The following is a 24,178-nucleotide window of genomic DNA, read 5'->3' as shown; positions in this document are numbered from 1 at the left end:
GGTAATAATAATAATAATAATAATAATAATAATAAGAATAATTAATTTGGTATGTCTTGCCAATTTTGACTTCTTTGGAGAACATAATCAGCCAGATTAATGCAAAATGTACAAAGAAAATTGTACACAGGTACATCAAAACATTTTAGGTAGATGCAAACTCCTAATATAAAAAATAGGCCAAACATAACTGATGCAACATGCATTTGAGCATTTATCAAACAGCAGGGGGCACTGTGGCAATAAAGAACTTCAACAAGCAGACTTGAAAGATAAGTAAGGCATACCTTCGGCTGACCTGAAATTGCGTGAGTCCATGGCATCAAAATATAGCATAACAGAAAAGTTGCCCTTTATTATTACAAGCTTACACTTGTCAGGAGTATATTATATATGATTTGAAATGTGTGGTTCAGTATTTCATAAATGGAAAGACCCAGAGAGAACCACAGGGTGTGCTGATTGTGTTGGTACTCAGCATTTAACTGAGTACCAACTAGAAATTAAAGTGGTTGATCACCTGGTTAACTCACCTCACCTGAGGGGTTATTTCAGGAAGCAGGATTACTGGGTTAGCTGGATAACTGCACTGAGTAAAACCCAGAACCCTCTCAAATCTGGAACATGGACTGAAGTAAAAAGAGCTGTTCTGGGTTGCACTGAGTGCAGTTATCCAGCTAATTCTGTAACCCTGTGAAATACCCCCTGCTTTCTTGGGCCTTATTTTAAGATCAGAACAAAACCCAGCAGGCCCTATGGCTCTCAGATGTTGGGAACCCCTGATGAATGGGGCTTTTGCCAACCCCCTCCATTTGAACAAGCATAGCCTTACCTTGAGCCATGTCTCCTGTGGCCCTTCCACTCTGACATTCAACCTTGACCCTGTTGAATGTCAGAGTGGAAGGAAATGTCCACGTGGGGGAAAACAGTAAATATTTATCAATTCACCTCAAAAAAGGAAGGCACTCTCTTCAGAGGTAAGAAATGAAACCAGTGGCAGTTCCAAACACAAGAGTGGGGAGAAGGGATCTAACATGGTGGTGAAGTGCTTCTCTTTATACAAACTATGTATGCTGCTGAAGTCTTGGGGTTCTATGGGTTGGTTCTCACCCTCATTGCTGGACTTGTTTAAGTTCATTTCATTTTAATGATACGATTCCAATCTCAGCTCATCCTTCCATACAACTGAATTAGTTACATTCTGGAAAATGGTTGATGAGCAGCTTTTAATTAAAAAAAAAAAATTTGGTGTCACGTGATTTAGCTTAATGCACACGAAGAATGCATTGACATTTGGAAAAACGCATATATACGCACATAGACACATACCTATAATTATTACTGCACCACTTGTGCGAGTCAAGTGGCCAAGAATGAGTCACTACGTGGCAGAAATCCAGCAGAACAGGCTTGGTAAGCGATGCATCTCTCTTTCTCTCTATCGCTCTCGGCCTGTTATATAAGATGCTGTCACATGTGAAAGATCCCCGCCCCCCTACCCGACGCTGCTTCCAGAAGCGTCACAACTTTGGAGTGGGGGTGGGGAATGATAACTCGGTAGTAGACCCTGGGGGTGAGACTTCCCCCGCCTCACCGGCTTTCTGAGAGGGGGTGGGCCTAGCTGCTTAGTAACAGAGCTCTGGCTAGTACTGGAAGTGAATTCATGATGACTGCAGAGGGCTGGAGTGGTGATCCTGCGGTGGCTCATTATCTTGCGATGCAAACGGTATCGTGACCGTATTTTCCATACCAACGTTTTGTTTGCAGTTCTGAATGAAAACATAAATCTAATTATGGATATCTCTTGATGTACTAAACCCCTCTTACTGAAATCAAACCCCTGGGTTACAAATGAAATCCCGCTTAATCGTCTTAAACCATCCTATAACAGAGCTCGCTGGATTATAGACCGAAATATCCTGAACGCTGGAAGAATACTTCTGGGGTGATGCTGCGTCTAAAGACACCGGTGTACTTCAGCTCCCTTCGTACTTCTCTGTCGTGACTGTCTTCGTCCGTAAGAAAGGCTCCTCTCATTGTGAGCTCTTGTTTATCCCATGTTTGCGCCTTCGTGTACAGCTCTCCAGGCAAGCGCGCGACAGACCCGACTGTCTGGGACAGACGCTGGACTGGACGGCGGGCGACCCACTCAGCCGCACAGGCAACATTGCCATGACGACGCACAGAAAAGAGGACACCGCCTGCCAAGTAAGCAAGGGGGTCTACATAATTCATAAACCCTTGCGCCCAGTGCCCATCTCAAAAGCAAAAGGCGCTGCCATTGTGCCAGTCGTGAAGGCTGTCCCGGGCCATTCAGTCGTGCACAATTTATGACGGTACGGGCAGCAGCACCATCGACTTGCTTATTTCTAAAGATGTGGAATGTATGGGGACGAATAATTTAATGGGTAGGAGACTGCTAAATGTAAACTACCGTTTGAATTGCGAAATTTCTCTGAGACATTTAAACAAGTGATTTAAGAACCCAACATATCTTTAGATATGGATCTTTAATGGATCTAAATTAAGGACACCGAGAATTTCATATTTGCGTTGGTAATAACATGTATTGCCCGATAACTACATGTGCTGATTGTCAGAATTATATTTTAAAAGGCTAAACGTTACTTGACCGAGGGTATGTATTGTATAAGGAAAAACACAAGTCCATTATAGTTGATATCCGGTACTACCGCCTGTAAAACGGTAACACACACGTGTACTCGCGACATTTAAAATGTTTTCAAATGATCAAACAGGACATTTTTCTTTCACGGAACATTTGTCTGGAAAAAACCTATTGAGACGGTTCCGAATTGACCATGTACTAGAATACATTTTCTTTGTCTAAACCTTGAATACAAAGCATTTATTGTACACATTTAAACTCAGTCTTGTGTCAAGCATTGGGACTGTGAAGGATGAGCTCATTTGGGCATCTGAACGTGTCCTGCAAGCTTTCCTAATTCCACACTGCTCCACCACTGCTTAATTGCATTGGACAGGACTTCCTTATGGCATTTCTACAAAAGTAAAATCTGTATTAACTAACTGGGCATTGTGGCACAACACTGATTAGCATTGTGGGTACTCAAACTTCAATGCACACAAGTAACCTCTGTTAAACATGGAAAAATATCAGATGGAGTACAGGCCAAAAAATAAAAAATGGAAAATGACATGGCTGAGACCTAACAGCTAACATTATGTCTTGGATGACATTGGATAAAATAGTTACACAAATATAAAGATGTAAAATATTTTATTTTTTTTGCAAATGCTCCTAAATCTGGTTCCACAAACTCAAACCCATAGCACTCTGGATACTTCAAAAAGGCTTCATTTCTTTAAAACATTAGATACTACTGTAACTATACAGGACAAAGAAAAAATGCAGGGAAAATACCGTAGGGTAAGATGTTGGAATATTGTACAAGAAAAATATCCAAGGAACAATTTCATTACAGCGATTTTATCAAGAAAAAAAATATACACAATCTGATTCTTTTAGAAGTTTAAAAAATACATCATGCCATATACAAGACTGTCTGAATAAATCAAAAGTTTTACAGTCGACTGAATTTGTGCACACAAATGAAAACTTCATTTCAAACTGTGGTTTGCAAAGTGTCAGTACCAGATTAATTTCAGTACAAAAAACATGATCCTGGTTCCAAATTGTTTTTCTCCATGATCCAACGCTATCCAAAGTTATTTCTTTTGCAAGAAAATGTAAACAAAACCATCAGTTTTTTTTTTCTTTCAATTTTTCTGTACTTCTAACCCAAAGACAAAACTCAGGAAAATTGTAAAAGGCAAAAACTGTTTTCTTTGAATGACTGTGGCTGTTATCAAAGTCACAGTACTAAGTCTGCAAAAAATGAATATTAAAGAAGGGTCTAGTTGTGCCTATCGAGTTAGAAAGAAGCAAACTAATTCAGTTTGGGTGCTTTAAAACCTAAATTCACAGTTATCACTCGCTCTAAAGTCAAACCTGATTTACAGTAAGGATGTCAAAACCACCTACACCTGCACCCCACCAATGAATTCATTAGAGAACAAAAACAGATTAAAGGAAAGCCAAGAAAAAGGGAAATTATATTTTTTCAAGTGGTCAGAATACATTTTTTAAATCACGAAAACCATACTATATTCTCAATACAACAAAAATACTTTTTTTGTGAATTATTGTAATTATTTTACACATTCTGTACAGAATATTTATACAGTATATACTCTCAGAATGATATCATGACATCCTTATTAAATAATTTTTTGAAACAAAAAGCAAAAAAAAAAAAAAAAAAAATTGTAAATAAGAAAAAAAAAAAAAAAATCACCCAAACAGCCATGAAGTTAAGGTAGCATTTGGTCAATTATTACTATTTCATTTAGACGGTGGATTCGGATATTTACACTTTGTACATGTGACTGGATCTGTCCAATCCGCAGGCAACAGCAGCAATTCAGCCTTCTTTTCCACATCATCTTAAAAATAGCTTCATTCACTTATTCAGTAATAAATACAAAAATGTTCCTCTTATTTTACAGAAATCAAAACAGGGAAAAAAATAAAACTACAATAAACTGACTCATGGAATCAAGTATTTAAATTTTTTTTTTAGTTTTACATTTTAGTTTTTTAAATTTTTTTTTGGTTTTTTGTTGTTTTTGTTTTTTAGTGCAAGTTAATTTTTCCCTTAGCTGCATCCCTAAGGAAGTCATTTCCATACATTCCCCGTTCAGTGATGTCTACGTTTATTCAACTTATACTGTGTATGTGTACATTTACCTTTTAATAACAGAGGGCCTGCCCCGTAATCATCTAATAAGGCGGTGGCCAGCACGGTACTCTCTCCCCTCATTCGCTGGTGTATTCGGCCCTCCTCATTTCATTCGCGCACACATGTTATCGCACGGTACAGCCAATCGCCTTTTTCCTTCCAAGTTCAGGAAAAAAAAAAGATGCTGCACTAACTAAAGAACGGAGGTGACAGTCCGTCGGCATTTTGGCCGCTGTCCACATCTGTCGTCCGGCACAGCCACTGTGCCCTGCTGAGCAGCGGGCAAAGCTCAAGCCATCCTACAGCTCGCCAGCATCCCTCCCGCTCCCAAGAGCTCCCCCCGCCCCCTCAGGAGCACGCTTCTCCTGTAATATTGATGTCAAGGAATGCATGTGATTTCCATTTCAATCTTTCTCTCTCTCTCATTTTAATTCATCCATTTTCGGCAGTTGACTGCCCCACAGTGGCATGGGATCTTATGCTGGTCGTCTTCAAGGTCAAACTTGTAGTCGTAGCACAGCTGAAAAATGAAAAAATCCAATGCGATTTTTATAAAATCCATTATCAAATAATAAAGGAAGTGTACACGAGTATAGCCTTTCTCATAAAGCATAAGAAAATAATTCTTCTGTCGGTTAGAATTTCATCTAAACGGACTTGCATTCTTGCACATAACGGAAGAATCACTGAGAGAAACGAGCACGTCCTACCTCTTCTCCTTTTTGAATTTTGCGAATTGAAGTGACGATAATCCTGTGGCCTCGCTCAAATGTCACTGCCTCGGCCACACAATTTGGAGCGCAAGAATGGTTGATATACCTAGAAGGAAAAAATGTTTTTTTTGTAAAACTTCTTGTTGAACAAAACAACAGTTTCTGTCAAACCCCCCAGCAAGAGGCCAAGATCCAAGATTGAAGACTGAGGGGTCAAGTGTGCAGCAAGGAGAACACGGGGTCAAGGTTTCGGCTCAGAGAAAGAGGGGTGAAGGAGCACTGAATTAGAGGGTCAAGCTGCCTGGATTGTGTGTGTAAGGAGCGTGACAGCCAAGTCCACAGGACTCGACACAGGCATATTAATTGGGCGATATTCGCATCTGCTCACAAAAGATGGCAAGGAGTCAAGAGATCCCTGGGGCTTGTAAACTCAAAGGTTGTGGGTTTGATTCCTAGCTGGGACACAGCCGTTGCACACTTGAGAAAGGTGCTCAAGCTGACTTGCTTCCGTAAAACAATTCAGCTGTATAAATGGATTGTATGCAACTCATTCTGGATTGTCTGCCCAAAGCCAAAATGTAGTTCAAAGTCCAAGCTCTACCACCCAGAGGCCGAGCAAGGCGATTGGCTTGGTAAAGTCACGTGTTGCTCTTTGAGGAGGAGATGCACAGGGGGAGGTTCAGAATTGGAGCCCAATGTTTGCTGTGTTCGCTGAGTGCAGTGGGCCTTACCTCGCTGGTCCTCCTGTGAGGGTCGCGTCGATGACGTGCTCGCTGTCCAGACGGAACATGTACGCGTTGCGATTCTGAGGGAGAAGACGAACACCCGTCAGGAGAAAACATCATGGTTGTCATCCAAACAAGAAGGCATTTTAGGAGCAGAAAGGCCTTGCACTCTGAAGCACAACCTATACATTTCCACAAAAAATACTGTGAGACTCCCCAATTGTGTATAAAGTTTTTATTTTTAAATGCAGGGTGGGTGCAATTCAAGTGTTTATTGAAACTTAAGGAGGTTGCTTGACCAAAACATTTAACACTTTTGCACCTTTTTACATCAAAAAAAAAAAAGGATGAGCTCTTTAAAATGCTTCATTCTGTGGAAGTGTGTGGGCTGTGCTTTACAGAGCAATGAATGAAGAGCCCAGACACAATTTCCACACTGTAAGAGAGGAGACTGTCTGAAGCTGTGCCTCGCAACTCGACTGACCTCCGAACCGAGGCGATAATCTCAAAACGCGATAAATGGGCTTTTTTTCCTAGTTACCGTACCTGAGATTCGTACAACTTCTCCTTCCTGCTTGCGACTTCGTTGCGGATGACAGTCCCGACGTACTCAATCACCATGGTGTACTTCTCAAGGTCTTTAGCGGCGTAGAGCCCCAGCCCCTGAGATAACACACAGCAGAGAGATGGCACTCATCCTAAACAGGAAGTGCTACGTCCACACTCTGTATGGGGTCACATGTGGCTGACAGACAAAGCCAAAACTAATGTGACATATAATTGGGGGCGGAATGGTGGCTTATTGAACAGCGTTCAGTGGAAATGGAAGATCACTGCAACTGATAACAGTTACCAGGCTTTTCACGGCTAGGAACACGTCCTCTTGCAGATGCAAATTCACAGGATTGCTTGTAACTATTTAACCTATATTATGTTCCTTATGCATTAACATGAGTACCTTTTGCATTCAAATGAGTAACTTTATGAGCGATGCAATTAAAATACTACAACTCAGAACTATTACCTCTCTACTACAGTACTGCCACTATTATACTCCTACTAATAATAGCAACGGTTCACATTTCACTGAAACAACCGGTGTGCATTTTGGCAATGATTTATAAAATAAAATTTTTTAAAAACCAGGCCAAATCTTTGGCATCCTGATCCCTGTGCAGAATTCTGAGCAGGTAGATATTCACACGCTGATTAATAATTTAGAGGGTCGGTCAGGAAACTGCGCTTTAACCACACATTGATTTTGCGGTTTATTTTGTGTTATTAACCTCCCCTTCTCTCAGGCTTTACCCACCTGTATGGGCGAGCAAGCCAGGTACACGTTGCTCTTCCACTCGCTCTTCAGCCTTCGGTACTGGGATGACTTTGAGTGGACAAACTGCTTGCTGTAGGGGGTGCCCAGCTCCCCGCTGGACGCGTTCTGGAGGGGCCTGCTGGTGCCAGAGCTGGTCAGGGTTCGAGGCCTGGGAGAGGGAAGCCGGGTGACATCGAAGGTCTCGCGACTGTGTGTGACAGCGTTTGTCTAAGGGCTGCCCAATCTACCATCTGAGATCTACCATCCTGTATGTTTGCATTGCAAGTCTATTTTGGCACACCTTCTGCTAAGGATTCTACTAATTAGCAGCTCAATGAGATCACTAGCTGTTGAATGAGGTTTGCTTTGTTAGGGCTGGAGTGAAAACCTACAGGATGGTAGATCTCCAGGAAAAGGATTGGGCAGCCCTGACCGAAGGTCACAGGCTGCCGCAACCACAGGTAATAGCAACACAACCCATTTAAAGAGGAATTAATATTAAGCTAAGTGGGACCGAGAAACTGCACATCAAAAAATGACCATGATTGGACAGTACTGACCAGAATATCAACATTTACACATTACAGACTTCGCTGACACATTACCCATCGCGTGTTTAGTAGCATTAACACAAAGAGCACATTATCCATACCACACAGTTCTAACCACATTAACACTACCAACATTACTGACCATGTGGTCAAATTACTAACTACATCAGAATCCTTAGCACATTACTGACCACATTACCAACTGCATTAATTATCCAATCGCAGACCACCAGGGCAATTAACAGTTTACCAACAGCACCCATGCTCTTTTGTGTCCATTCTGATTTATACATTCAATCCTTCCACCACAGAAGCAGCTATGCATTTACTATAAGCACCAAGCACAAAATGGCCTCCAGAAGAGGCCACCAGAGGGGCTATCCCAGAGGGCACAGAGCAGGCCATGCACAGTGCGCGCAGTAAGAGGCGCACAGATCAGGAAGGTGGAGAGCAAGGAATACCTTAACACAAACCTCTTGGCCTGGGAGCTGGTGTTGGGCTGGGAGCGGGCGGAGCCGGTGGGGTTGAAGACCAGCGGCAGCTCCATCAGAGGGTTGCGGCCGTAGCGGAAGGTGTAGTTCTCGCAGGCCTCCACCCCCGGAAGCTGCGAGAGAAGCGGTGCGTTAGCGCCGTGGAACAGGCCCGTGAATGGGGTGTGCGGTGTAGCATAACGGTTTGGGAGGACCTGGGGCTGTAACTCAAAGGTTGTGGGTTTGATTCCTAGCTGGGCCACTGAGTTTGTACCAATGAGCATGGCACTTAACCTGAACAGCTTCAGTAACAATGTACTCCTGTATAAATGGACTGCACATAAAGAATAATCCACGCAAGTTTTTCTGGATAAGAGAATCTGCTAAATGCCTAAATGTAAATTCAATGTTTAGCTGGGCGTGCCAAGCATTTACAAACAAGCTATTTAGTAAACTAGAAATGGACTGCTTTAGTCTTTGCTTTCAAACAGACAGTTTTACTGGAAACAAACCTAATTGAGGGTTACACTTAGATAGATTACGTTATATAAAAAGCACAATGTTAATATTTATAAAGCATGGAGGATAGGAATAATTACCAACCTGTGTTTCATAGCTGGGGCTTAAATGTTTTAAAATTGCGTTCAAATTACAGTAGACTGTGGTGATGTATGAGGGTATAACATTAAAGTTGTTGCATGTTAAACACAATTATTCCCCATTATTTAACATTAAACTGAGTGGGCTACTGGTGAAAGTTTGAAACATTAACATTAACCAGTGGCAAATTAAAACTACTCATTTTCTCTTTACTACAGTAAGAGTACAACAGCACGTCGCTCTCACTGATGGTGAAACACAGAAATGAGACCATTATTGCTGTCTGTGGATCTTAGAGGATTCTTGCAGGATTCCTTTCCTTACCGATTCTGTTATCCTGGTGACTGCGGAGACCGTGAGCCCGAACAGGTCCTCTCCTTTCAGGTAGATGGGGAAGAGCTTCAGCGTCCCAGACTCGGTCCTTCGCTCGGCCACCGGCCCCAGAACCTTATCCCAGACTCCTGCGCAAGCAAAACGACATGGAAATGAAGAAACGCCGCATAAAATGCACCCCTAATCCCTTCAGATTTGGGCTTTCAAACACTGCAGGTCTAACCTTGCGCTGCAGGTTCAAATATTTTCAAATGGAAACAGCAAAAAAAAAAACCTTGATCAACAGGAGAGGTCCTTGTGAGCCTAATTAGCAAAGGGCTATGCGGACTGCATTGCATGAGGTAAATTAAGCTTGGGGCAAGTTTCAGTCAGCTTTAATCAGGCAGACCAGAGAAGACTGCCCAGTGCACCAAGGCTACTTATCCCCGGCCCAGGAGAACTGCATCTGCTAACTCTGGCCGGCTTTGCCTAACCCTGTGGATGTTACTTGGGCTGGGCGATACACGGCAATACAAACAACATTATCTCACGTGATATCGGCCATTGCCATCTTGTGGTGTATATTTTCATTCATTTTCATTCATATTTTTCCACATCTTTTTTCATTTAATCTTTTTCCTATTTAGTTATACCTGTTTCAGTAGTAAACACTCAGAGGCTGTGTGAAATGCTTCCAACCAAAAATGTCACCACTGTTATCTATTGGGTGTTGATAAGACAGGTAATCAGCAGCAAGGCATTTCAGCTTCCAGGTGACTGACAAAAATGCATCGCATTCACATAGAAACTGTACGACCTTGCTGCTAATTGGTTGTCTTATCATCGACACCCTTTAGATAAGTGCAAACGTTCCTTCCCCCCCCCCCCCCCCCCCCAAAAATAATTTCACACCGCCTCTGAAGTTTGGATGTTTACTACTGCATCAGGTATAATTAGAGAAAGAGATTAAAGAAAAGAAATACACCACCTGGTGGAGATGACCGTTACTGCCAGTGGAAATTATCGTTGCTGTATATGTCGCCCAGCCCCAGATGTTACTGAGTGCAGGGGAGTGGGACCCCTCCTGCACAGGGGACGGGACGGGCGGAGCTGAGGTTGGGGGGTTGGAGAGGAGCAGGTTTTGGGCGCGGTACCTTTGGGGGTGGAGTCGGTGAGCAGCAGCTCCTCGTAGCCCTGCTCCAGCACGCGGATGGAGAACTCGGGCAGGTCGTCCCTCTCGTCGATGGAGCACAGGTAGCGGCAGCGGCGGTTGCCGTGGCGCATGCTCCAGTAGATGCGGCTGGCCTCGTAGCCGGCGGGGAAGATGGCGGCCGGCCCGTGGAAGGCGGCCAGCTGCTGCGGCAGGAGCTGGCCCACCGCGTGGAAGATGAGGCTGCCCACGCGGAAGGTGTGGTCGCGCTCGGGGCGCCGCACCACGCTGGCCAGCTGCCGCACCTCGTCGCGCTGCACGTAGACGCGGCGGAACACGGCGAAGTAGCGCAGCTCCTGGCCCTGGGCGCCCCCCCGCGGCCGGTGCTGGTGGCACAGCATGGTCTTGTCCTTGAAGAAGGTGCACTGGGCGCGGAGGGCGCAGGTGAAGTGGTAGACGTTGGCGCAGCGGAGGCGGTGGCAGCCGCTGGTGGCGCCCGTGCGCTGGCAGTAGGTGCAGCGCACCGTCAGGCCCCGCCGCAGCGCCAGCTCCACGTTGATGAGGGCGCCCGCCTGCGTCTCGTACACCTCGGTGGACCACAGGGCGCAGTTGAGGTGCACCCACAGGTCCAGGTCCAGGTTGAGGAGGCGGGCGGGGCCGTCGGTGACGCCGTCGCCCTCCTCGTGGCAGAAGCAGCACTTGCGGCGGTCCCGGGGGAGGGGCTCGGGCCGCAGCGACGCCCCCAGCTTCTTCAGGAGCCCGTCGATCTCGTCCTCGCCCGGCAGGCGGAAGTCGCCCTTGGGGACCACGATCTGGACGCTCCACTTCCTCCAGCGCAGGCCCTTCCACTTCTTCCCGTGGGGGCGGCCCTCGTCCGCGTTGTGGACCGCCCGGGGGCGGGGCTTCAGCTTGACCGTCACCTTGAGGGCGTCCGGCTTGGCCTCCGCCTTGGTGGCCTCGAAGGCGGCCGACGGGAAGGCGATGGGCGGGGTGGAGGGAGGAGACTGCTTGGGCTGAAGCTGGGAGAGGGAGTGCACATCCAGGGCGGACATGTTGTTGCTGTACTGGTGCAGGGCTTTAGAAGGGCTCTCTTTGAAGGTGGAGGAGGGGAGAAGGGCAACCGCTTCCTGTGGGGTTTGGGTCACATTAAAAATCATGTTAACCGAAAAGGAACATTAATCATTTACATATGAAATTCAATGTAGGCGGCTAGGGAACGATTCTTTGAGGGCTTGGAAAGAGCATATGAAATTTGAATTCATAATAACACTCACTCTATAACCGCTTCATACAAAATAAGTTTTTTTTTCCCTCCACAAATCCAGTGACATTTTGGCAGAAAATTATTTTAGCATTTAATGATATTTAATGAGATTTAAAAAGATTCAAATAAAAAAAAAGCCTGAGTTGTTTAAAGCACACTGAGTAAACGGCCGTTGTAAAGAAGATTTACAAATACTCTCTCATTCATCCAACCACCCGCGTTTTACTTGGTTGCTTTATCTGCAGCGATATTCTGGGGCTCGTACCTTTGTGTCCGGAGTCTTTGATTGCGTGGCGGACGAATGAAGGACAAGGCAGTTATGGCTACAGAAGACCATGTCCCCCTCGGACCTCCCTTGGACCTGTGACGAATCCTGGGGGGGGAAAGGCAAAGTGGATGTCAGGGTAGCGTTCATAGGCCCGCCCCCAATCAATACCACATTATCATTCAAATGTAGTCCTGGGGGGGGAGGCAGGGAGAGATCAAAGACCTGACTCCCACGAACCCTTGTTGATGCCAAAAGGAGTTACTGCACATTTACATTCGCTTGTATCTGGGGAACATCAAACAGATCTCCCATTTGAATTACCTGCATTTCTGTAGCTGCGTAGCGTGTGAACGCCTAGCATCGGTTTCTTTTTTTTGCGTTCTCCATGCAGACAGCATCGGTTAACCCCCTAATTGCTCTGGGACTGCACGTTTTACTCAATGGGGGAGGATTTGCATAATTACAGAGGCTGATCTGTATGCCTTTAAGCAGGATCTTGAGCAATATACACTTTGAAGTCCACTTTGGACTTGTCTGCTTATGAATTGTATCATCAGGGGAAACCTTCCCTCTTAGCATACCAGACCATTATACTTTATAAATACAGAGTGTGTGTGTGTGTGAAAGTATGATAAATAGAACATTAATATAATCGCATACATTTTAATAATAAAGCACAGGCACACATATAATTTCTTGTTGAAAATCCAAAAGGGTATGATTTCCTTTAACAATGATATCTCTGTTGACCTGTCCATACCTTTTTGTTGCAGTTTAAGTCTTTGACGGGTTTTCGAACTCCATTACCCAGAACCACCACTTTGCAGTGACAACACCACTGTGGTCTGGGTCCAGTTGGGTGGTCTCCCCTGACCATGGCTGGCCCTGAAACGCACACACACGCATCACTGATCGCGTGCTGACGGTGGCTTGATCGTCAGGCAAGATTTTCACACAAATTCATAAATGTATTCATAAATTCATCCAAGTACCGTGGGGATACAATTTACAATAGATCGCTCCCTAGACAGGCTCAGGTTTTTGGCTGCATCTTAATTAAAATTAAATGCTTTGAAAGCGCACAAACATTTGGAGCAAAGCCAGAGACAGAAAAATAAATCACAGTCAAATTATTTTTGAAGTTTCTATGCATCAGTCAACAGGCAAACAGTGTTCCGAGGCAATTATGTCTCTTCAAATATATGGTGAAATGTGTTCAAAATTGTATGCATCCTGTTTTACAGCAGAAACTAAATCTAGTTATTAAAACACATCTTTCAATAAATGCAGCTTTCAGTCACTAAAATGGAACAAGTCTGTGTAAATGTTTTGAAGAAGTGACAGTTATATTAGAATGAGTCATTCTTGAAAAATAACATTTTAAATGACTTGAGTTGCCGCACCTTTAACAATGCCCCAAGATAATCTGCTATGAATATCCAAAGGAATGCGTGCGGGGGCGTTAGCAGGGTCTGACAGAGTTTAGCTTACCGGTGCCGACGGGAGGGAAGTGCAGGGCCCCTGGGGGTCCGGGGGGCCTCATGAACCTCACCATGCCCTGTGGGCCAGCCCCGGGGCCCCGGAACATGGGAGCCGGCGGGCCGCGGTCGGGGGCGTTGGTGACCTCGTAGTTGCACGGGGCCTTCATGCACAGGAGGTCAGCCATGGCGGCCATCACCCCGCTGATGTTCTGAAGAAGCAAACCCCCCAAACGTCAAGAGGCGTCCCAGGCAAATAAAACTCTGGGAGAGAGGCTGGTTGGACATAGAAAGCAGTGCAAATAATCAGCAGTTGTGACTCACCTCAGCAGCAGCTGGGTTCAGGGTGATCGCTATGGAGACCAGCCCAGTCTTTGAGCCATTGGGGGCGTGTCCGAACTGCGACCCGAAGAAGGTGTTTGGGGGCTCCATCTTCACATCCCGCTGCCTGACCTCAGAACCTGAACCATTCAACAAAGACATACTCTTTCAGTTGCACACAAAAGACAGAGGTAAATCGCTTACACAGAGAGAGAGAGGGACAGAGTGGGTTAGTAATCTCTTGTCACTCCTACAAAGAGCGTTACTCTAAATGACCCTCAATTCTGCCACTTGGGCGAGCTGTCCTTCAATCCACTGTAATCCTTCTCAAGACACAAAATCAATCAGTACGAAGCAGCCACACTGACACTAATACATGGCTGCTTTGGCACGCTTATCTTTCACCCCTCCTGTGTCACTCCAGATTTTAGAATTACACTTTGGTATCACTTCCTGAGTCTTTAAAATGAAGCGGGGGGGGGGTGGGGGGGTGGGAGGGAGACTTGCAGACCTCACCTTTACCAGTGGAGCTCGGCAGCATAGGAATGACAGGGGAAGGGGCGGGGGAGGGGGGTTCCGCCTTCACCAGGGAAAGGTCTGGGTAGCGGCTTATCTCCATGCCGACCACACTCTCCGGGGACGAGGAGGGGACGAAGCTGTCGGGCGTGTCCCGGTCATCGCAGTGCTCCTGTCCCCTGCACACAGAAGACAAAAGCACCATTTACATACTAGCTCAGGAAAGGGCCCTTCAAACAGAGGCCTCGGCTGTCAGGCAGTACTATGAGCAAGACCAGGCAAAATGAGATGAGTCCACTCCACTGTTGGAGATGTCCTTATAATGTAGCGTTCCTATTTGAGTGGAGCTACAATTGGAAAAAATAAAAAATACAAGAACCAATCGGAGTGCAGGAGGTCAGCAGGAATGACTATCACCAACTTTGGCCTCCTTTTCCAGATGTTCCAGAGAGGGCCTAGGTTACCCCAAAAGCAACCAAGGCACTCCATTCATCTACAGGGTGGTCCACTTCACTAAGATTTTAATTGTGTATTAATAGTCGCTTTAGATCTGACTCCAGCTGGACAGACAAACATTAACATTTTCCACAGCCTTAAACATGACAGAGCAGTCACAGGACAGGCTGAAGAGATCCAGTCAAGACTAAACAGAGACAGAGTCCCTGAGACCGAGTCCCTGAGACAGAGCCCCTGAGACCGAGTCCCTAAGACAGAGTCCCTGAGACAGAGTCCCTGAGACAGAGTCCCTGAGACAGAGTCCCTGAGACCGAGCCCCTGAGACCGAGCCCCTGAGACCGAGCCCCTGAGACCGAGCCCCTGAGACAGAGTCCCTGAGACCGAGCCCCTGAGACAGAGTCCCTGAGAACGAGTCCCTGAGAACGAGTCCCTGAGACAGAGTCCTTAAGACAGAGTCCCTGAGACAGAGCCCCTGAGACAGAGCCCCTGAGACAGAGCCCCTGAGTCAGAGTCCCTGAGTCAGAGTCCCTGAGTCAGAGCCCCTGAGACAGAGCCCCTGAGACAGAGCCCCTGAGACAGAGCCCCTGAGTCAGAGCCCCTGAGACAGAGTCCCTGAGACAGAGCCCCTGAGACAGAGCCCCTGAGACAGAGCCCCTGAGACCGAGTCCCTGAGACAGAGTCCCTGAGACCGAGTCCCTGAGACCGAGTCCCTGAGACCGAGTCCCTGAGACAGAGTCCCTGAGACCGAGTCCCTGAGACCGAGTCCCTGAGACAGAGTCCCTGAGACCGAGTCCCTGAGACCGAGTCCCTGAGACAGAGCCCCTGAGACAGAGCCCCTGAGACCGAGTCCCTGAGACAGAGTCCCTGAGACAGAGTCCCTGAGACAGAGCCCCTGAGACAGAGTCCCTGAGACAGAGCCCCTGAGACAGAGCCCCTGAGACAGAGCCCCTGAGACAGAGGCCCTGAGACAGAGTCCCTGAGACTCCCTGGTTCTGTTCAGGCTACAGCAAACTTCAGAGGCCGAGCAGAGCGGGACCCACCTGAGCTCCTCCTGGTTGTTGTGCGGGGGCGTGGGGAGGGAAGCGGGCACATCCACAGTTTTGGGGCCCTGAGCGATGGCTCGAGCCAGCAGGTCCTCCTCCGGTCTGAACGCCGCCTGGATCTGCTTGGGAGCCAGGCCCTTGGTCACTGCGGGAAACGGAAAGCCTGCTCAGCATATTTTAAAACATAAATATGTATTTTTCATCAATATATTAACATTGCCTTGAATTATGCCGACTGAATGTAAATGAAAAGACCACACTCCGTACGTCCACCTCTTAAAAGATTGTTCTGCAGCACTTTTCAACTGAACTGAACAACCTGACAGACGAACGCTCAAGTAATTACACACAAGGAGAGATATTAAAAGAAGAAAAAAAAAACAGCAATTAGACCCTGCAATTACAAAAACAATTTGCACCAAAGGAAACAGGGAAACTGCAGAGCCTGAAGGAAGGAAGTCTCCCAGCTCCTCGGCGCTGTAATGACAGATCTCAGCACAGCCCCTACCGTCGTGCCCGCCCATGATGGCCGCCTTGCTCGCGAGCTCCTCGCTGGTGGCGAAGCCGTTGACCATCTTCTGCCGAGCCACGGGCGGGGGGGTGGGGGGCAGGGAGGCCGGGGGCGTGGGGGGGTTGCTCAAGTTGTTCTGCTGCAGAAAGAATTTGAGAAAAATCTTCTAAAAAAAAAAATCATTAAATAACTAAAGGATATCATCCCTGGAAATAAGGACGCTTGTCAGGCACCACACCCAGTCATCTCTACAGGAACTTACTGCAAATGCACACGTATATTATTTGATAACTTAAGTGACTGACAAGCCCACTGTCAGATGAGATTGAAATGGCAAAAAATGATTAATTCATTGCCATAATTAATTTTTAATTAATTAATTACTTCCACCCATTACTTCCGTCCGAGGTCATGAATTATACATGCGGAGTGATTCCCTTTGTCGGTGCACTGCCAAGCTGAAGGCCAAATGCACTGCCCTCCTCCAAGGGCCACGTCAAGAGCTGCTGGGCTGACAACTTTATTACTCATCGTATTGAACAAGAAATAGCAACTCAACTAGCTATAATAAATGAATAACACTACTAGCTGTTATTACTATTATTATAATTATTCAAGTTATTGTCATTATTATTATTGTTAGTACTACCGCCACCAGCACCATCCACACATGTAAGAAATCCACACCACAGTGATTCATGCATGATTCCAGTCCTGAGGGTGAGAAGTTCATGCCTCATAGATATCTGCCCAAACCAGAGGACACAGTACTCCATCCTCACTGGATAAGAGATACGGGTGAGGTCATTTCGGGGGGAGGGGAGGGGGCACGGCCTCACCTTGTAGATGAGCTGGGAGTAGTAGTCGGACACTCCGTCCAGTGAGGCGCTGCCGAAGGTCCCGGAGAGACGGCTCTCCCCGTTCAGCTGCCCGCTCCCGTAGGGGGGGAAGTGAGCGAAGTTTACCCCTATCAGGGGCTCCATCAGGGGCAGCAGGGAAAGTTGCTAAGGGGGAAGGCAAGACAAACATCACTTTCAACTGCAACCTCTCACTGCCCTGTTTCTCTTTTTAAAGCAGTTATTTATCATCTGTCATCACCTCGTCCCCTCAGGACATACTTCACCTTAAACTGGGCATGTCCTGTTCAGGAGGCCCACAGTGTCTACTGGTTTTGGGTTGTTTCAACAGTTCAACACAAAGAACTCAACTGGCTGCGGACTGAAAAGAAACTACAAAAACCAGCAGCCATAGCATCCTAACATTTCACGAGTTTGACACACCTGTCTAAGACGTGCGTCTGATGCCTTTGCTTCCACATGCAAAACACATATTAGTCATACTACAAAAAGACATTAATGGTTGCAATAATAGCTTGGTTTCCCAGACGTGCAATTTGTTGTCATGACCAGCTTGTTTCCATGGAGACCTCAGTAAGAAACAGGTACATTTATCAACGAGTAATATGGCTATAAATCACACTGAATCAGTTTTTCTATGAAGTATAATCAAACAATAATCTGAAAGTGATTGCAGGGGTGAACAATTCATTTTCCTTTGTTTATCATTTCAAAATAACTGCTGAATGTTTTATTTAAATCCAGAAACTCCATTAACTGTATTTCCCATAATTATTCTCACCATACTGCAATTAAAATATAATGAAAGCAATTGCTTTTCCAGACAACTGTAATTAAGCAGGTGCATTAATAAAAACAGTAAAAGCCTGTGCTAAGAAAAATGTTGGTTTCAACACACATGCCTTCACAGCTAGTGCTAATGCTAAAAAAAGAAGAAGAAAGTACGTAATATTCATATGCGCAATACTCAACCTCAGGAGCATACATGTATATGAATGTGTGTGTGTGTGTGTGTAATGTATGCATTTATATACTTATGAATGAATCGTTTTTGATGCCTAATATTTAAAAAATGTATCCCCTTTTTTATATTAAACTACATATGTTGATGTATTAATCCTCAGTAATGATTGCACATACTGATGCATTTCGGGCTGCAGATGAAAGAAATATGCAAGTTCAATCAATAACCACAAACGCAGTAGGATTTCCATATTTCGACTGGGCTCGCTACCCAACTGCCTGCAACAGCCAATCGTAATGTGCCGTGAGAACGGTCACATGACAGCTTCATTTGCTTCGCCATAACAGCTGTGTAACAGTGATGCATGAGGGGAGATTTGGCGGAAAGCGCGGACACGTGCGTCGGGGTGATGGATGATCACCGAGGGCGTCGGTAGTCACCACCATGATCAATGTATCCCCCGGGCAGTTTCATTTTCACCGCAAGGCTTGCCTTTCACCGAAAAGAGACACCGCGCTCTCGACGAGAACCGAATACGCTGATCTCACCATGAGTCACTCCGCTTTGGATGCATGCATACGCACAACAGATGCAGTTCAAATAAAAATAGACTTTTTTTTTTTTTTAACCCTTACACACCAGCAAAATTTCTGCAGATTTTTGTTAACTTTTCTCCCGTGGGATACGTTTACATACGCTATATTTTATGATGCATTTTTTTAATTTTTTATTGAGAAGCACTTTTGGCAGCAATTCCCATTAGAATGTACTTTCAAAAGTGTGCCTTTTCCTATTTTTCATAGGTTTTGGTTAGTAACACATTTCGTGGAAAACCTCAGGGTTTCAAATGTTACTGGCATATGAAGGGTTACAACGTGGTTCACAGTCAGTTGGGAGTCAGGCCACCAGGGCCAGGGGCGAGGTGCACCGCTCCTGAAGGAGAGGAATGCCGCCGCTGCGTACCTGTTTGAGCTGTGTCATCAGCGTGTCGGTGCTGGAGTAGACCGCCTGTCGCTCCTCCTCCTCCTTCTTCCTCTTCTTGTAGCGGGAGGCGGGCTTCTCCCCGTTTTTGGGGGCCCTTTTGTTGCGCGGCTTCTTCTTGTCCTGCTCCGGCTGAGGGTGGCCCGAAACATCGGAGGCCGTCTGCTGGAGAACGAAACGCAGCGCGAGCGTTGAGAAGGACGGGCTGATGATCGATTCATCGTTGCTACGGGTCACTGGCTCAATGTTTACTTCAGCATGTGATGCTACCTGAGCAAATTTCTAATGTTGCTGTTTGCAGAAAATAATCATTGAGAGGTAAATGTAGATGTTTTGGAGAAAATTAGCGAACAAGAAAATTCAAACCATTTACCAGCTCATTATGTGTAAGCAACTGGAATAGTTTCAAAATGATTTTTCAATTTAAGGTTCATAAATTAACCAACAAAGAGATCAATAAATTAAATTCATTCATGATTCGGAATGTTTTTTCCATTAATGTTCTCAGGTATCAGTTTCGGTTTCCTATCAGAACTTTGCTATGTCCTCAGTCTTACTCGAGAGCTTGAAGTGGAAATTAATCCCCAAAATGATTTCTCCCTTCCCACGAGATATTGGTCTTCCTGCCACAAGGATAACTTCCTTTAAATTTCTATTTCTTGGAAGAAATCCTTAGCTGTAATTTTCCAGACAGCTGGTAAGAGTGTTTACTGGGTGAGTCACAAGCCATGAGAACCTAGGCCCACTTGCATGCACTAATCTGAGCAGGACCACGCATCGGAGTTTGAGTGCTTACCCCCGCGGTGTCTGTGGAGCCGTGCTTGGGGAGGGCCTTGCTCTCCGGGGACTCCTCATCCTCCGACCGCAGGCCCTCGTCGGGCCTCTGGTGCGGGAACGGAGGGGGCGTGCTCTTGTGCTTCAGCAGGTGCTTCAGCAGCTCGTTCCCGGACTCCCCCTTGGCGGCGTGGGCGGGGCTGTGGCCTGCCGGGCGGGGCGAAGCGCCGTCCTTCCCCTCCTCCACCTTGACGGCCCCGGCGGCCGTCTCCAGCTTGTGGTCCCGGGGGCCGTGGCACTCGCTGGCCTCCACCCTCTCCAGCTTGATGTTGCTGAGGATCCTGTCCGTCAGCGAGCCCGGGCCGCAAGGGCGACCCGGACCCCCTCCGCTGCCCCCGGACAGCTGGCGCTCCAGCTCGGAGGGGGGCAGGCTGCCCAGGGAGCCTGGCGTGGAGCAGCCCGGCAGACGCTCGGAGGGGTCCGACTCCCCCAGGTGCGGGGCACTCCGGGTGGGCGTGGAGGAGGTGTCGGACACGCAGGGGGTTAGCGGGGCGGTCAGGTCAGAGTGCGGGGTGGAGGGCGTCTTCACAGAGTCGGCGTCCTCGTCCTTCTTCTTCTTGCGGTTCCTCTTCTTCTTCCCCTTCTCCTCGGGGATGATGTTGGAGTAGAGCTGGATCAGCGACTGCCCAGACCCAGGGTAGTTCGGGGGCAGGGGCGTGGACGGCTCCATCCCAAACGGATGCCCGTCCCCTGCTCCCTGCATCATCATGCCCGGTCCCATGAACCTTGGTGGTCTGGGCTGACCGGGGACAAAGTTAGGTCCCTGTAAGGCAGGGTTGCCAGGTTGGTAGTTGGGACCCATCTCAGGGCCAAAGACCCCATTGCCCACCATAGGCCGGCGCTCCCCACCCTGCATGTAGGGGGCGCCAGCGTGAGGACCCATGAATCCCTGCTGCTGGGGGAACATCTGCCCCATCTGCTGCTGCTGCTGTGGCAGCATAGGCCTCTGGGGCTGCATGAAATCTTGGGGCAGGTCTGAGTTGTAGAAGGCCATTTGGGAGAGGGGCGCGCGGTTGGCGCTGGCGTCGGCTCCCATCATGCCCTGCTGTTCCAGCTCCAGCCGCTGCTGCAGCGCGCGCTGCCGCTCCACCTCCTGCATGAGCTGCACGCGCTGCCTCTCCTGCTGCTCGCGCAGGCGCTCCTTCCGCTCCCTCTCCTGGAAGCCCTCGCTGAACGGGTTGTTGTCGTCGAACTTCACGTGAGGGGAATCCCCAGGGGGCTGAGCGGGTGCGCCCCCGCCCAAGGGGGGTGGCTGCTGGGGGGCTTGGGCGGGGTTGGTGGGCGGGGCCGTCTGGGGTGGCACGATGCTGGGCATCCTGGGCCCACCCATGGGGAGGGGGGCACCGGGGTGCCAGCCTGGTGCGTTGGGCATGCGGGTCGGATTGGGCTGTCCCGGGTGGGGCTGCATCTGCATCATGGGGTTCATGACGGGCGGGTTCATGGGGGCGCCGCCTGGCATGATGCCCGGCTGGGCCGGTGCCCCCGGCATGCCAGCCTGCTGCATGGCGCACTGCTGCTGCTTCACTCGGTACTCCTCGATCAGCTCGGCGTGCTCCTTCTGCTGCTTCCGGATCTGTCGGCAAGGCGACGAGAGAGAGCGGGGTCAGGGGAAGCACACAGACAGAGTCAGAGCTGCCAAATCCCCGAACACCGGAACATTCTACACAGGCTAGCAGAAAAGGCCTTGGGAGAGAAGCTGAGAGAGAATAATGGCGGCCTCTGATCCGCCAACTCAAGGGCGCCCGAGTGTGCAAGTCCACTGCGGCCTTTTACAGAAGGACAGAGGGACGGGGACGCGTACAATCAACCAATTTATGACTTCAGACGTGAGGGCAAAGAAAGGACACGGGGCGGTTTCACGTGGTCTTAATTTCGAAAATTCATGGCTGATCTTGAGCGCTGATCTCACAGAGGTGCATTCTAGGAGGACAGTGTGCTATGGTAGCATTCGCTCTGTTTTCAGTGAAAGTAACCCTCTGCGTCTCAGTACAAACTATCGTAGTGACGCAAATGGAGAAGTGTACCAATCGTTCGCGGTCATGTTCAACAGTGGATATAAAATTACTGATTCTCTGTTGCACTCCATAACCTTCATGTATCCATGCAGTATTCTTTCATAAAACTGATTGTTCCCAGCCTTATAAAATAAACCATGACATAAAAATCCAAGTACAAATCTTATAAGCACTCCATTCACGGGCAGAACTAATCACTATTATAGTACCACAAATGCAAAGTAAAAGTAATGGTGGCACCACTGACCTTTTACTATGTGATTACTACAGTATGGCAGTGCTGCACAGGTAATTACATGAAATGCTCAGAGCTTTCCATACAGCGAGTACTACACAATATGATGTACTACGTTCACATGAATGTCATGTATTTTAAATGGCACAGTTGGAAGGCCAGCGTAATATCTCCTCTTGCCTGACACTGGGCCTAAACGCTCGTACATACTGGCTATCAAAATGCAGCTAGTATGAAGTTCTTGTCGGGTTATGGTGTTCTCTTTAAGTTACCTGCTCGAGCTGCTTCTGCACCATGCCTTGCTGCTCCGTCACATGCTTAAGCTGCTCGGCATCTTCCTCAGGAAACTCACGGCCAGCTTTCTTGGCTGTGCGCTGCTTGGCAGAGAGGGCCTTTTTAGATTTCCTGTGGGCCCCAATCTGCTCTTCCAGAAACTTCTGCTGCATCTGGAGCAGCTGCTGGGTTTCCTTGAGCCAGTCCTCATACTGCTTCTTCTGAGCATCATCTGCAAAGGCAAAGTTGGGCATTATTTAACTCTGTGTATCTGGATTTTCACTCCTAACAGTTGATTAGTTCATAGTTCCAAGTACTACAGCGAGTCTCCAGAATTAGTCAGTTATTCAAATAAATTTGAACCATTTCCAAAGCCAGCAAACAACACTGTACTGTGTCTTATTACTTGATCCATCCACATGTGTAACCAAAAATAAAATAAGTGAGAATTAATCAGAGAATATACTCACTGACAAATCCTGGGCCAAAATTTGGAGGATTAGGTCTTGCCATGTGTGGTAACAACTTACCATCCTAAAAAGAAAAAATATATTTATATTTGACAAACTGCTAGAAACGGCATACTTTTTTGCAAAACTGACCCTATAATCAATAATGGCTAGAGCTACGACATGTCAAAAAGTAAATTAACAAAATATGTTTCACTCTGTAATACATAGTGGTTCAATCTGTGGTTCAAACACTATGGAGATCATGCAGTCTGACCCTTCCATTATAGCATAGCTCAGGAGGTAAGAGCGGTTGTTTGGCAGTTGGAGGGTTGCCGGTTCGATCCCCCGCCCTGAGCGTGCCGAAGTGTCCCTGAGCAAGAAACCTAACCCCTAATTGCTCCCAACGAGCTGATTGGTACCTTGCATGGCAGCCTTTCACCGTTGGTGTGTGGGTGAATGAGAGGCATCAATCGTAAAGCGCTTTGGATAAAAGCGCTATATAAATGCATTCCATTTACCATTTATTTGAACCTACCATTCCAACAGCCTGCTGGGGAACAGGCATGTTTTCGGGGCACTCTGCAGCTGGTGCCTGATGAGGACCCAACTGAAACCTGCTGTGCAGTGAAACACGTTTTAATAACAAACAAAATGAAAAATGCATACAAAGGATATTACTATCTGAATAACATACGCATGCTCCGCAATCCCATAACTGGTACAATCAGACAAAACGCATTCATAAACATTCATAAGTTCTTCAGTTAGCCTACAGGTCAATTGATTAACTCATAACATCAAAATACATTTAAAATGAATCCATGAGTGGTCATATAGATTACCTAGAGGTTATGAGTGTTATGAAGCCATTATTTAAGATTCATGATTTTATGATATATCTGAAGTGTTAACAACTGATGATGAATTTCATACCTGTTCATGACCATGGGTGCCATTCCCATGTTGTTCTGCACCATCACTTTGTTGATTCCCTTCAAGGCGATCATCTTCGCTTTCATGATAGGATCGGTGATGGCATCAATGTCTGTAAGATTTATAAGATACAGCTTCAGTAAAAACCTTTAGACCTTTT

General features: G+C 47.0%; 1 protein-coding gene across 21 annotated transcripts in view; it reads right to left on the bottom strand.

Annotated features, from left to right (window-relative positions):
• Positions 1-3,245: 3,245 nt before the first annotated feature.
• The window catches only part of LOC118234703 (histone-lysine N-methyltransferase 2C-like), a 110,612-nt gene continuing 89,679 nt past the window's right edge, over positions 3,246-24,178 (bottom strand). For 11 of the 21 annotated variants that reach the window (XM_035431451.1, XM_035431458.1, XM_035431459.1 and 8 more), the window contains 22 exons: positions 24,019-24,130; positions 23,621-23,702; positions 23,104-23,167; positions 22,633-22,865; positions 20,073-21,683; positions 19,259-19,441; positions 17,314-17,478; positions 16,472-16,613; positions 15,961-16,108; positions 14,465-14,643; positions 13,952-14,088; positions 13,641-13,839; positions 12,910-13,034; positions 12,147-12,254; positions 10,622-11,744; positions 9,480-9,616; positions 8,559-8,689; positions 7,535-7,742; positions 6,769-6,885; positions 6,229-6,302; positions 5,495-5,603; positions 3,246-5,304 (listed from right to left, as the gene is read on the bottom strand). In XM_035431451.1, the coding sequence (XP_035287342.1) occupies positions 5,212-5,304; positions 5,495-5,603; positions 6,229-6,302; positions 6,769-6,885; positions 7,535-7,742; positions 8,559-8,689; positions 9,480-9,616; positions 10,622-11,744; positions 12,147-12,254; positions 12,910-13,034; positions 13,641-13,839; positions 13,952-14,088; positions 14,465-14,643; positions 15,961-16,108; positions 16,472-16,613; positions 17,314-17,478; positions 19,259-19,441; positions 20,073-21,683; positions 22,633-22,865; positions 23,104-23,167; positions 23,621-23,702; positions 24,019-24,130 (5,480 nt within the window). In that variant the 3' untranslated portion in view covers positions 3,246-5,211. Of the gene's footprint in view, positions 5,305-5,494; positions 5,604-6,228; positions 6,303-6,768; positions 6,886-7,534; positions 7,743-8,546; positions 8,690-9,479; positions 9,617-10,621; positions 11,745-12,146; positions 12,255-12,909; positions 13,035-13,640; positions 13,840-13,951; positions 14,089-14,464; positions 14,644-15,960; positions 16,109-16,471; positions 16,614-17,313; positions 17,479-19,258; positions 19,442-20,072; positions 21,684-22,632; positions 22,866-23,103; positions 23,168-23,620; positions 23,703-24,018; positions 24,131-24,178 lie in introns of all 21 variants that reach the window. The other 10 variants (XM_035431457.1, XM_035431470.1, XM_035431456.1 and 7 more) reach the window with 9 other exon arrangements.

The sequence above is a fragment of the Anguilla anguilla genome, chromosome 8, assembly GCF_013347855.1.
Source record: "Anguilla anguilla isolate fAngAng1 chromosome 8, fAngAng1.pri, whole genome shotgun sequence".
In the NCBI taxonomy this organism is placed as follows: Eukaryota; Metazoa; Chordata; class Actinopteri; order Anguilliformes; family Anguillidae; genus Anguilla; species Anguilla anguilla.
Note: the sequence above shows the minus strand (reverse complement) of the source record. Positions and strands in the feature narration are given on the sequence as shown.